We start from the raw sequence: 13,778 nt of genomic DNA, 5'->3' as shown, positions 1-13,778 counted from the left end.
GCAGAGCACAAACCCTTCTTGATGTCACCAGAGACCCATTTCCCCATCCAACTGCCTTTGAAGAGTGCACGAGTCCATGTTGGGATGGGTACCTTTGCAGACTGTATCTCCCTGACCATGCCCTCTGGAAAAGGGCAGGCTGTGCAGAGAGCCAGCAGGCTGCGATGGGAGCAGCTCACAGCCCCGGCAACTTGAGCTGCACGCTCACCCAGGGATCCCTGTCCCAGGGCAAACGCCCCTCCTGCTCCATGCCCTGGCACATCTTGGTGCAGCGAGTCTCCGATGGCCAGGTCCCACACCAGAAACTAAGCTCACTGGTGAGATTTCTCACGGGGAGCACCCGTGACTCCAAAAGCTGGTGATTAAACCTGCTCATTTCTTTCTCAAGCACTGATGTTCAGTGTAGACCTTTAGGCGTCCCTAGGAAAGCCAGGCACAGACCCAAGCTCTGTCAGGCTGGAAGCTGCACAAACTGGAGTAAAAAAGCTGCTCCAGAACTAAAGACTGACTAAACATGCGGTGGAGTTTGCTGGGGAGGAACGTGGTGATGTGATTATTTTCACTTTCAAACTTGGGCTTTGTTAGATAAGACTTGTAGCCTAGCATGGGCCACAAAGATGCCAGAGGAAAGGAAGGAGAGGGAAGAACGAAGTTGCCCCCACCCAGCTGGAGCACACTTGGGCTGGCTGGGGTCACCACGAAACGCAGGCCTGAGGCCAGGAGTCAGACCCGGCCAAGGTGAGGAATGACGTGCATCTCAAGCTGCGTTACTCCAAACAGAAGATGGGCTCTGGCACCAAACCCACCGGCCTGATGAAGTCTCCATGGGCTGGCACAAGGAGATTGCCATATCTGAATGCTGGAGACCTGGGCAGCTTCAGTCCAATTAATTGTAAAGGACATAATTTCAGTATTTTGGCTCTTTTCTTTCTGAGAAAAGACCCTCACTGTTAAGTTAGTTACTTCTCTCACATGATATTTGTGTTGCACTAATGTGATTTGTTATGGGAAAGAATTATAATTTCCAATAAAACTTTATTAAAAACCTGCTCCTTTGAAGCGCTTTGGGCAATTTTGGAGGCTGTTTTTTTACACGGGGGCTGTGAGGGGACTGCTTTCAAGCCCCCAGCAGACGCACCCTTCCCATGGGGGAAGCTGCCCTGGCAGAGGTGCCTCCAAGGAAGGATGAGGCTTGTTGGCATGTGTCAAGGTAAGCTCTTGAGAAACCCTTGTTGTGGAGAGCATCACGCTGTAAGAGAGCCTCAAAAGGACTTTAACTAGCCAAGTGGCACGACAAAAGCCATAAGATTAAACCAACGAAAATCCCTCAGGAAAACGAGGATCCTTTCTCCAGTCTTTCCTGCATCCAGACATGTCAGGTGCAGAGGCATTGTGGGAAGAGCTACAACCAACCACAAGTTATTCGGGCTGATATGGGACAGATCCTGTGCCCTGAAAGCACAGGAGGCTGAGGGGGTTTCCCATCTTTCACTACAAGAAAGACATTGAGGTGCTGGAGAGAGTCCAAAGAAGGGCTACGAAGTTGGTGAAGGGTCTAGAGAACAAGTCTTATGAGGAGAAGCTGAGGGAACTGGGGGTGTTTAGCCTGGAGAAAAGGAGGCTCAGGGGAGACCTTATCGCTGTTTACAACTACCTGAAAGGAGGTTGTAGCGAGGTGGGGTCGGTCTCTTCTCCCAGGTAACAAGTGATAGGATGAGAGGAAACGGCCTCAAGTTGTGCCAGGGGAGGTTTAGATTGGAGATCAGGGAAAATTTCTTCATGGAAAGGGTTATCAAGCATTGGAACAGGCTGCCCAGGGCAGTGGTGGAGTCACCATCCCTGAAGGGATTTAAAAGCCATGTAGATGTGGTGCTGAGGAATATTGTTTAGGGATATTGTTTAGTGGCTGACTTAGTAGTGTTGGGTTGATGGTTGGACTCGATGATCTTAAAGGTCCTTTCCAACCAAGACAATTCTGTGATTCTGTGATCCTTTCTGCCACCACAACTAGCGCTGTCCAGCCTCATCTCCTCCTTTTAGGCATGATTTCCCCGCAACAGCATCCTCACCAGCAGAAAAGCTTTGGCCTGTTGCATCAGACATACAGGGGCATGAACCCGAATAAACAAAACATAAACAAAATTCCATCTGTTTGAAGCACAGAGACACCAGAGCTCTGTGTGTCTTGCCTGCTTCCTAGCAAACACAGGATGGCCGGGATTTCTGCAGCAGGGCTTGCACGGGGCGAACCGAGCAGTGACATGATGGGGGATGCAGAGACCCCTTCACGCATTGTGTCTCCTGCAGAGCAGGGGGTCAGGACAACAGGGGCTGGCTGTGTCACGGGGGCTGGCCACCTGCAAGGAGATTGGCAGGTGGAGGACTTCTTCCCTTGCCACCACAGGAAGGTGCACAGACGAGGGCCGTTGCTCAGGGATGGTTATTTTGCCTCACCACGTGTTGTCATAGCAGCTTCTTCACATGCACTATAAGAGCTGTGGCTGTACAGCCCCTGGGTTGTGCTGCTGCAGGTCCTACCTCTGTCCACCACAGCTCCTGGCTCGGTTTCCTGGCTGGACTGAGCCGTTGTTAGACAACAAGACATAAAATAATTGCCACTAAATCCCTGGCTCTCAGCCCAGGCTGCTCCTGGACCCGCGCTGTCCAGGGAATCTGGCATCTAACCAGGGAGTCAGTGCCAGCAGTGAGGCAAACACCACAAGCATCTCAGAGAGCACAGCCTGGGGCTCTGCCAGGACCATGGTCCCCATGCCTGGAGGCACTCATTGCACCAGGGCATGCAGCCACCGTGCCATCTAGCAGGCAGCAGAGCTGCCCACTCCCCTGCCCCCCAGGCTGGGCTGCAAGGGGGAACAAGCCAGGGAAAGGCAGAGGTTTACGAGGGCTGCATTTCAATTCAATCAATAAAAGGTGTTTGTTGCACCTTGGATCTAGTCCATCCATAGGCTGAAGCATCTCCTAGTCGATGCCATTGGGAACATCCTGGCTGAGGTATTCCAAGCCCAAGGACTTCAGCTCCAACCTATTTTTAAATGACTTTTGGGTCCTCTAGGTCCTCATTGAAGGCTCCTCCATTTGGAGTGGGATGGGGCAGGATGCCATATCTGAGCACCCCCTCCCCAGAGGGCCTGCCCCATGGTGATCCCTCTGCAAACCTCTCTGCTGGGCTGGGGATTGCTCCCGCCAAACCTTCCACATGCTCAGGGTCACTCCAGGAGCTAAACTCCTCCCGTATCCCCCCTGCTCGTTTGCCTGGGGATGCTCTGATACCCTATTTACTGCGCGTTGACCTGCCTTTATTGCCCTGCACCGACTAGCCATGGTCAGATGCTCCATATGGGACCAAAAAAGGGCTCTGCCTTTGCCTTCTTCCCTTCCCTATGGCTGCCATGCCACAGCAACAGAGCATCCACACCCTGCCAGCCCTCAGAGGGACACCTCCATCAACAGGCAAGAGAAAGACCAGGTCCAACTTATTTTATTGATATAGAGGGGAAAATAAGTGGGTGCAAAGCAGAGAAAAAAAAGGTTGCAAAACCTTTGCAGAGTTCAAGGGGTACAATCCTGAAACACGCTCCCTCCCTTCCTGCGTGGGCAGGGTACCTGCTGGCTGTCAGCAGCCAGGAGTGGGAGGCTGCATCCGCCTTGGGTGTGCGGGATTTCAGCATCGCGTGCCCCACGTCACGTGTATTTCCACAGCTGAGCAGGAGGAAACCAAGCCTTCCAGACCAGGTGGATGCTCACCTCTTGCTAATTGATCACAGCCGCTCTCCAGGGCACTGTAGCACCTCCATTCCTGTCTCCTCCTCTCCTTCCCTCCCACTGGAACGTTTTGTCTCCCTTTCAGAGGGCTGCGAGAGCACTGATAACTTACAGGCTGCTCACAGGATGTGGTTTGGGGCGTTTATAAGCACTGTAAGAAGCAGGAGCCAACCAACTCCTGACTGTGCCGCTTCCAGCCCCATGTACAGCCCAGCACATCTCAGACTTGCATCGAACTTGAGCTGTGGGTGTCAGGATGGGTCTGAAATTGAGGCCTCCAAAGTCTTGTACCTCCAGCATCCTACTAAATAGTGGGCCTCCTTGCCAACCTGCTCTTCACCCTGGACCAAGAGGAGGTGTTGGATACAGGGCACCCTGGTGAGCACAGCTCCACTCACTCTTCCTGACTGCTGATGGGAAGAGCATCCCTGGGCAGAGGGGACTTCTTGGGGGCCTTCAGGGTGGGGGTGCTGTTGCGGGGGCTGTACTTCTCTTTTGGTTCATATCTATGCATCTGCAGCTATTTGGTTTCTCTCCAGTTTGTTCTGGTTTAGTCTCTGTATCTTAGGGAGGACTCTTAGGGTTTGTTGGGGAGGGACTAAGGGGAAGGGCAGTAGCCCAGTGCCTGTAACTGGATGGCCAGGGATGGGGCATGGATTCTCCTCAACCTAAAAGCTCTTCCAGCTGCTGGTGAGTAAAACAATAGAAAAAAAAAAAATGAGGGCAAACTGTCGTATTTGAGACACCTTTCCAGACTTGGATATTCTCATCACATGGCTCTTGTTGTGTCTCTTCCCACCTGGGCTCCTGGTGGGGTTGGACTGGAGCGTGAATTCAGAAGAGGTGTCCTCAGGCCTTGCCCTGTCTCCCCCCAGTCCGTTACAGCCGGGTGGCTGTCACCTCGCAAAGCTCACCCAGGGGGACCATCAGCACATCCTGTGCAGAGGAGCTGGGCTCAGCAGGCAGGTAGGACTTGTCCCACTCCTCCTCTTCTTCTCCCTTTCCCTCATCCAGGTTAAAGAGAAGCTTCAGCTTCTCTGGCTGCACAGAGTTCAGAATGATGATGCCCAAGCCCAGCAGCAGGCACAGCAGCCCTGCAACGCATAGCATGGGGAGACACGTTAGCACCTCCTGCTTGCTGTGTCTCGTCCCCATCCAGACCTGGATCTGGGGTTGGAGGCCAACAGCACATGGCATCACCAAGAAGGTCAAGGGAAGCTGTTATTTCCTTCTCCACATCTGGACTTTGCCATCAGTTTGGGCTCCCCAGTACAAAAGAGAAGTCAATGAACTGGAGGAAATGGCCAAGAGAGTTGGGGCTGGAGCCTACCATGTATGGGGAAAGGCTGGAGGAGCTGGGCTTGTTTAGGAGTCTACAGAGGATCTAATTGCCATCTTCTGCTGCTGAAAAAGAGCCAGTCTCTTCTCGGAGGTGCACAGTTGTAACATGGGAAATTCCAGTTTGATAAAAGGAAATAATTGCTGCCCGTGAGTGGGGCAGCTGTGGGGCAGGTCCTGAAAGGCAGGGGGGATCTCTAGCCATGGGCACATCCAGCACCAGACTGAACAAGGCTGATGTGGCTTTGAGGTTAGCCCTGCTCTGGGCAAGGCCTAGGAGAGACACCCCCAAAGGTACTTCCAGGGCAGGTCTTTCCCTGACTCTGCGATTCATGACTATCATGGCACTCCTCTGGGCACACCTCCATGCAGATGACTTTGGCCATTCAGATCTCCTGGCTGCTCAGCTCTTTTTCCCCCTGTCTTGATGATGCTATCCTAAATTCTTGCATGTCATTTAAAAAAAAAAAATTCATTTTCTGTGACCAGCCATGGAGACAGAAGGGATGAGGCGCTGTTGGGGCATCACTGAGCATCATCACTGCAAGGATAAAGGACAAAAGCCCCAGAAGCAAGCTGAGCACTCACCTGTCGCTAATGTCAGCCAAAAGGATCCTCCATAGTCTGTTTTCAGGGAAGTTGGGCCAAACTGGATGGGACACTTCGGAGTGTTCCTCGCAGTGAAGAAGAAGAGCAGTGAGAAGAGCATGAGCGCAGCAGTGAGCAGGAGCATGTAACTGCCGTAGAGCAGGATGGGCATGGAGAACAATAGGATGGAAAGGAGCCACATGCAAAAGGCCATCCTGTGAAAGGACCACAAAACCAAGCGGAAGCATCATGCTTGCAGCCTTTTCTCAGGGTCTCCTCTCCACATCCTAATGGAGGGATACAGCCCTGGGCAACCTGCTCGAGCTGGCCTTGCTTGAGCAGGTGGGCTGGACAGGCTGATCTAAGGACATCCTTTCCAACCCAAACGATTCTGTAACTGCATGAATGCTGGAGCTGTGGAGCAGGTCCCACAGTGGTGGAGAGGGATATCCATGCCTGGGGACATTCAGTGACGAACTTCACGAAACCCCGGGCACCTTGATACAGCTTTGACATTAGCCCTACTCTGGGTGGGGCCGGGGGTGGGGAGGAGTAGAAAACTCTGGAGGTCCCTCCAAATTAGCTCTTTCTCTGACTCTTGTGGCCCTCCACAACTGGCTGCCCCCCAGGCAGTTCCCATCTGTTGAAAGGGAGAATGGCAACAAGGGAGACCTTTGTTTGGAGAACGGCACGAGCCGTGCCCACATCTGATTCAGCACTTGGAGTGAACCCAGCTGTCAGCCCTGCCCTGTGTGTGGGGATTGGGTTCAGCTTGCTGGGGAGGTGAACCTAACAAATCGTTCTGATTCCAAGAATAATAATGAAAAATAAGTTTACATCAACATCCCTGCCTTGAAATACTTCTTCTCAACAGCAGAAAGGTTTGGGCAGGGCTAGTTATTTTTCCTGAAACAGGAGATGTGGACAGGGACCTGGAGCCTACGTCCACAGGGGGAAATCGCAAGACACTCTTCCCTGCAGTGCCTTTCCCACGACCTCTGAGACACGTGGGGATGTGCTGAGACTCCATGATCACAACACACACAAGGGCTCTCAGCTTTACACCACAAGACAGTCTCTGAGCATCCTCTTGACGCTCTCTCCCACTCCCCACCAGCAGGGCTCATGTCCTCTTGGGCATGAAAGAGGAACCCCTTCCACGGCTGGTCTTATCGGGACTCCATATCTTACTTGGGAGAGGACCTTGCCCCATAAGCCCCACACAATTGCATCTGCTTTCCTTTAAATGGAGAATATTTTTTCTCCAACAGCAATTTTGCACATCTGGGCAGAGGACACAGAAGAGGACTCTGGGGAGATGAGTTGGCCAGGAAGCATGAGCATCCCTTGTTTTGCAGAAGGGCGGGTGACAGGGGCCAGCTAAGGATTTGGCATGGCCTTACAGGGAAGACGGTGGCTCCATCAAGCTCTCTCTGCTCTACCTGGTTCTCTCCACCTCCCCGCTGAGCAGAGAGAGGGCTGACCTCTTGCTCTAACTTACCACAGTGTGAGGGACGCATAGTGGCCGGAGATGCGGTATTGCCTGTGTACGCTGCAGGGGCTTTGCGTGGTGAACTTCTCTGCCACGTAGAGGATGGGGCTGGGCAGCCCCTTCTCCAGCCCTTCACCGTAGCTCTGGTCATAGTCTGCACCGAAGCTCCAGGCAAAGTGCTCGTTGTAGTTGATGGTCTCATTGACCTGATTCACTGGGTTTCCTGCCAGATGATGAAGACTAAGGACCTTTCTCAGCCTTGGAGGCAGCTCCAAGACTTCCTGGTGTGGGGGCTTGAGGGCCCACAGCCCCAGTACCAGGTGCATGGCTGCCAGACTTGCACTCGATCCCCTCCTGTTGTGATATGCACTCACCCACCAGTGTGACGTTCACCCCGCCCAGGCCAATGTGCAGCCCAATGTCCACGTTCACTAGGGCACAGCTGAAGGACTTGTAGGAGGTGTTTGCTGTCACCCAGCCTGTCTCCCAGTCCCTGGTGAACTGTATGGCTGTGAAGACTTCAAAGGTTAGTCATGACCTGGCGGCGAGGCATCTAATACTGGAAGCACCTGCCATGACGGTCACCATGGCCTGAGCATCATCTACCCCATCCCAAGGGCAAGGCCTGGGTTGTGAGTCCCAAGGAGCAGAAGCCTTGTACGTCCTTCCCCAACACCAACCTTGACCCGTGACCCTAAGACCCCCACTTGGGTTGGTTTCTCCTCAGACCCAGCACAGACCCTAGCCCTAGAGGCAATGTGGCTGATGTGAGGGCACTATCCAGGCACTGGTCCTCATCTAAACACCTGCCAATTTGTCTGGGTCCCCTGGCAGTTGGCGGTGGGCTTTCAGTGACTGCCCTGGAGGTGGTCTGTGCATATGGCTGCCAGTGTTTGGAGAAGAGCCAGATGGGTGCTTGCACCTTCCACCACTTGCTGGAGCCAGGTTCCAGACACAGAAGGGGGTTGGTCGCCCCCACAAACTCATCCTGTCAGTTGGACTTGGCACTTGGCTCCTCTCTTCGCCCTCCCTTGCCTTGGTCCTCCATATCTCATGTCTTGGGCATCCTTAAACTTCCCCTCCAGGACCCCGGTACTCACTGAGGACCACCGCTCCCACGAAGAGGCCCATCACCACCCGCAGGAACCAGAAGAGTCGCTGTGAGGAGTGAGTAGAGGAGGGCCAGGTCTCAGTCAGATTTTGCCATGAGGACCTCAGCACCAAGCATGTCATTTAGAAATGCCAGCTGGTGAGAAGCAGGTTGGTCCCTCCCATGGGGAGTCACCCCATGGGCTCTGCAGGTGGGTGGCATGGGGCGGGGGGAGAACAGGTGGCTGAGGCATCCCTGCTGTGGGGTGGGGGAGACAGCAGGGAGATCCAGGCAGAGCAAGAAGATCAAAACAGCCCATTTGGGAAAGTCGTGCCATCCCCTCTCTGGGAAGGAGGATGGAGACACTCACTCTAATAGTTCTGAGCTGGGATTTCCACACTTATCCAAACCTCACGTGTCTGGATGTGTTGGCAGCTAGCCACAGCTGGAGACAAAAGCAGCGGCCGAGGGTTCGCAGTGTGTCCCCTGAGTGGGGGAGATGCCTCTCGGTCAGCCCTGCTGCAAAGCCAAGCACGCGACAAGCACACAGCGTGTGAGCAGTGGGCTCACGGTGGGGTTGGTTGGCCACTGCCCCGCGAGCAGTGCTGGCGCACGCACAGTGCACACCTCCTTCTTTTATTGGGGTTTTGGGGAAGGTGGAGTGAAGTCTTTGAGCCTCACCCTGTTTTTCCACTCCTGTGAAATCACTTGGGCTTGCTCACAGTGAAATCCAGCCAAGCTCAGATCTGGGCACCTTGTAGATTTGGGATGGTGGAGTTTGGTGTCTCCAGCATGGGGGTACATGATGGGTTGGGCTGGAGCTCACCCCCATGGCTTACTAGAGATCCCAGAGCCCTGGCCATGAACCTGGGGGCATGTTTGCCCCCAAGTTTGGTTTTGAGGCTGGGAAGGAGGAGGCATGTGGGGACCATGAGGGACCAGAGGGCTGAGCTCCCCCAGCCCCTCCACTTACCCCCCTGCCCCGGATCCCTGGCAGGATGATGATGAAAGTGGCCAATATGGAGAGGAAGATGGAGATGATGACGGCCCGGGTGGTATCAAAGGGAAAGCATGCATTGGCGCCAGGGTAGAAGGGGAAGGAGCCATTCCACAGCGTCATCTTGCTGCCCGGGATGCCTGGAAATCAGCACCCAGAGAGACATTAGGGAGAAGATCACCTCCACACTTCCAGCCTTCTCTGCAGAGCCATCTCCTGCCCACTTGCCAGCATTGTCCTGGGCACGGCTGTGTGTGCATCTCCAGTGTCCGTGCATATTGCAGTCCCGCATCTGGGCATACACTCAGGCTTCTCCCACAGGAGCCCTCCATCTCCCCAGGGTACATCCCAGAGCAAAGCAGGTTTGGAGTCACCAGGGCTCAGATTGTCCCCAAGATGTGACAGCAAGATATGCATACATCACTGGGCTTCTCACTCCCCTCCTCTGCCTGTTCTTGACCCCTGGTCTCTTGCCTGTTCTCCCACTCGCCCTGGCTCAGCTCTTCACCAAACAGCCCGGCTCCCGTTTGCGGGTGTTGTGCTTTGGGCGCTCGGTGAATCACCGCACAGATGCGCCCCGTCAAGCTGCTCCTCGCCGAGCCCCGGATGGAGGTAACTCCTTGCTGTCCAAGGAAACAGGAGTAACCCAGAGGGGACAGAGAAACTGCCTGTCCCTGGCAGCAGGGTGCCAGTCACCACCTGCCAACCCTCTGCCCCAGGAGCCAGCTGGAGGCAACGCTGTGCTGCGGCGGGTGGAGGGATGCTGCTCGGGAAGCCAGCTGTGGTTTTCACCACGGCACTTGGCCAAGGCACTTCTCTGCTAGGAAGGAGCTGCTCAGCATCCCCCAGCAGCAGGGACCGTCCCTGTAGCAGCTGAGAAACACCCGTGCCCCCTTCCCCACACAAGCCTACCTCCGCCACGGCCGATCCTGAGGGCTGGCTGCTGTGCGGAGCTGCGGCGTGCTCCGGGATGCTGCCTCCCTGCCCACGCTGCCTTCCCCGGCTGCGGGCGAGAAGCCAGCCCGGCCTGTCACAGTTGGATTTCTCCCAGTGTTTTTCACGGTGCCGCCTCCAGAGGTGGCTGGATGGTGCAGCCTCACCGACGGCCGATCGGCCCCTGGCACTGCTGGTGAGCCCTGGGGCAGGCAAGGGAGCTACGGGCTGGCACGGTGCCGTGCAGCGTTGCAGAGGTGAACGATCCTGCGGGGCTTTGCCTTCTTTTCCTCAGCTTTTCCTGCAGAGGGGTGAGAAGTCCAGCTGTTCCTTATGGCACAAAGACCCTGGGGCTGCCAGGCTCCTCAGGAGCCTGCTGGGGAGAGCAGGAGAAGGCTTCAAAGCCCTCACCTGCACTGCCCAGTGAAGCATCCCAGCTGAGGTCATCTAGCATGGGTTGTGGCTGCACGGTTTCCTCATTGACCCTGCTCCTGACTCCATCCCTGGGGGAGGATCCCTGGGAAAAGACTGGATGTGGCACTTAGTGCCATGGTCTAGTTGACAGGGTGGTGTTAGGTCAATGGTTGGACTCGATGATCCCAGAGGGCTCTTCCAACCCAGCCCATTCTGTGATTCTGAGATTCTGTGAAGGTCCCAGCCAACCTGTCGGTCCCTGGGCAAGGTGACACAGTGGCTGTTGAGGGGGACCAGCAGAGAGACACTGATCTAGAGGGGCTCCCATCTTCATTATGCAGGAGATGATCAAGTTACCAACCTGACCATAGTGAAATGGAAATTCACTGGAGATCATGGAAATTCAAGCTTTTGGGGGTTGCTCTCATTCTTTGGCGTTTTGGTTGGCTGAAGCAAGTTGCATTGACACGGAGAGGTCCCAGTGTGGCAGAAACACTCTCCTGACCCACGCCTGGGGGCTTCCCCATGAAGCTGGCACAATTACTGCCATCCCCTGGGCATTTTTTTCTGCATCCCAGCAGATGGCCTGGCTGGGTGTCCTGAAAAGCTGTGCTTCCCACCCCCTTGGCAGAGGCGGGTAAAAACAAATTTTAATTGATGCCCAGCAGGAAACAAGGGCATTTCTGGGCAAAGACTTTGCCATTTCCCCTCAAGTCCCAGACTGCTGTTACCCAGTCTGAGCCCTGAATCCCTCTCCAGGGGTTGTTTAAAAAAAATTAAATAAAGAGTGGCAAGGGTGACGTGGCTGGGAAACGTGTGCGCAGAGCTGTGGTGCAGAGGTGTCTGCCCGTGCAGGAAATGCTGGGGATGGGGTGGCAGCTCCAGCTCTGGCAGCATCTGCAAAGCGGAGGGAGATGTGGACTTCACAGAATCACAGAATCAATCAGGTTGGAAGAGCCCTCTGGTATCATCGAGTCCAACCATTGCCCTGACACCACCATGGCAACTAGACCATGGCACTAAGTGCCATGTCCAGTCTTTTCTTAAACCCCTCCAGAGATGGTGACTCCACCACCTCCCTGGGCAGCCCCTTCCAATGGCTAATGACCCTTGCTGAGAAGAAATGCTTCCTAATGTCCAACCTGAACCTCCCCTTGTGAAGCTGGGCACAATCGAGAGGACACATGTGGGGCTTTGGACCTCTTGGAAAGGGGGTAATACCTCTGCCTGTGGTGTGGGAGAGGGATAACCGAGGAGGTGCCTGGTAATTGGCAGGCTGAGATTGATTAAGGTAGGGAAGATGCAACCATGTGAGGTGGTACGCGGGATGAGAAGTGGTCTGGCCAGGGGTTAGACCATCACTTGTTGCAGTCTCTGGAGCTGGAAGAGGCAGCGGAGGGATGGGCTCTGCACTGGCTTGGCCAAATCAATGTATAGGGTTTGTCTGGAAAGAGGTGGAGGCACCGTGGTTTTTGTGCTGTTCGGACGAGCATCACAAACACGTCTTTTGGGGAGATGCCCTATTGCCAAAAATGAAAGCAGGGGGAGGAAGTTTTCCTCCTTCTCTAAAGGAGATACCCAGCAAAACACTGTGTGCAAGGACATCGGGGGAGCTCACAGGGCTGCTCTGGTTCCCTCACCTGTCTCCAGCAGTGATGGAAATGGGGCACGATGGTGGTGGTGGGTTGTTCCACGTCCCTGGGGTGCTGAGGGGGTTGTGGGCTGGCAAGCGTGGGAAAACTGCTGGATTTACCCCCTCACCCAGCACTCTGCATCCATGAAGAGGTCCTACAGAAAGCCTGAGGTCATGATGATAACTGGGCTTTGGGTTTTTTTCCTCACTTTTTGATTTTCTGGGTATTTCTGCAGGTAGTAAAGGTGTGTAGTTCATCGGAGAGTTTCCAGGGAACAGGTCTGAGGACTTGTTCTTGCTCGCCAGGTTCTCGCAGCCTCATGCTCAGGGTGCTCCCACCGTCAGCACCCTGCCCTCGCCTGGGCAGCCCTCTTTTGTCGGGCAGCTTCTGCTTCACTCGCTTGCGAGCGATGGACGGGGCGATTAGGAATGAGTCACCCGATCCAGGTCACCCGAGGGAGGTGGGGGCGAGGGGAGCAGCACCCATCACCTCTTGCACAAGCAGCCACGCAGGGTTGGATCAGCCGCCATCTCTCGCGGTGCCAGGAGCCCAGGCAGGGAAGACGCGGGGACACGCCTGGGCAGGGAGGCTTTTGGGGACGGAGTGGGAGGCCACCCTTTGCTCAGAGGATTTCTGCCTGACCCATTGGTGCGAGGGGGACAGACGTGGTCTTTGTTTCCAGGTGTCACCCTGCCCCATTGGCTGCCCCATCGCCCCTCTACCCTGGTCTGCAGCATGAAGGATGCTGCAGCTGGGGTCAGGCTGTGGCTCTGTTATGATGGAGCCTGTCCAGTGTCCCATCCCTGTGCCTGGATGCAGCTCCTTGCCTAGGAGTCTTTGCAACAGCTGAATGAGACCCATGATGGAGCAGCTTGAAGGGAGGGACAGGAGGAAGGATGGAGGGACCTCCTCCAGCCAGTTTCCACCTAGCTGAGCAGAGAGGTGCACAGTGCTGTGGCCATGGTTTGTCTCTAGATATATTTGCAAGAAGGATCTGTTTTTCCAGCTCTGCTTGGAAGTTACTTAAAGATTTTGAGAGGAGGGGAAGGTGTTGCTGCCCACTACACTGCCCAGTGAGCTGGGGTTTGTATCTCATGATGGAGACAGAGCAGGGTCAACCAAGAGGAATGCCAGAAGATGGAAACAGCTCAGCAGGAGCCACCCACCATCCTAGTGTGACTGAGACAGGAGGGGCTTCAGCCACACCTTGAGGAAATCCTCATCCACAAATTGTGTTGAGTGTTCAGCCCTCTGCTCCTTCCAAGAGACATCATGTAGCAGAGGAACAAGTCTCCTATGGCCTGGACCTTCAGAGGCACGTGCCAGGAAGAGCATCTCGCTTGGGGCTGCTTGATCATCTTTGCTCCCAGCCCCAAACAGGCTTTCAGCTCCTGACAGTGCTGTTGCAGGTTTCCACGTGCTCTGAGAGACCCAAGGGACAGAAACAGAGCTGCCCCGTTGCCCTTCTGAATATCTCCATCCCACTTAGAGACCCAATGTTTGACCCCA

At 54.8% G+C, this 13,778-nt stretch overlaps 1 protein-coding gene across 1 annotated transcript; it reads right to left on the bottom strand.

The window, feature by feature from the left end:
• Positions 1-4,662: 4,662 nt before the first annotated feature.
• Positions 4,663-9,411, bottom strand: LOC137668781 (dual oxidase maturation factor 1-like). Its single transcript, XM_068410570.1, has 6 exons — positions 9,265-9,411; positions 8,302-8,359; positions 7,576-7,710; positions 7,211-7,424; positions 5,710-5,924; positions 4,663-4,877 (listed from the first exon to the last, which is right to left on the bottom strand). Exons 1-6 carry the CDS (start codon positions 9,409-9,411, stop codon positions 4,663-4,665), a joined length of 984 nt encoding a protein of 327 aa, XP_068266671.1.
• Positions 9,412-13,778: the final 4,367 nt, after the last annotated feature.

This window comes from Nyctibius grandis, chromosome 11 (assembly GCF_013368605.1).
Source record: "Nyctibius grandis isolate bNycGra1 chromosome 11, bNycGra1.pri, whole genome shotgun sequence".
Classification (NCBI taxonomy): domain Eukaryota; kingdom Metazoa; phylum Chordata; class Aves; order Nyctibiiformes; family Nyctibiidae; genus Nyctibius; species Nyctibius grandis.
Note: the sequence above shows the minus strand (reverse complement) of the source record. Positions and strands in the feature narration are given on the sequence as shown.

Excerpts from the sequence above, each read along its gene's own strand:
- LOC137668781 (XM_068410570.1), bottom strand. The coding sequence starts at position 9,411 with ATGACGCTGTGGAATGGCTCCTTCCCCTTCTACCCTGGCGCCAATGCA. Across the intron at positions 7,711-8,301 it reads CGTGGGAGCGGTGGTCCTCA|CCATACAGTTCACCAGGGAC; the intron begins GTGAGTACCGGG and ends AAGTCTTCACAG. Across the intron at positions 5,925-7,210 it reads TATGCGTCCCTCACACTGTG|GATGGCCTTTTGCATGTGGC; the intron begins GTAAGTTAGAGC and ends GTCCTTTCACAG.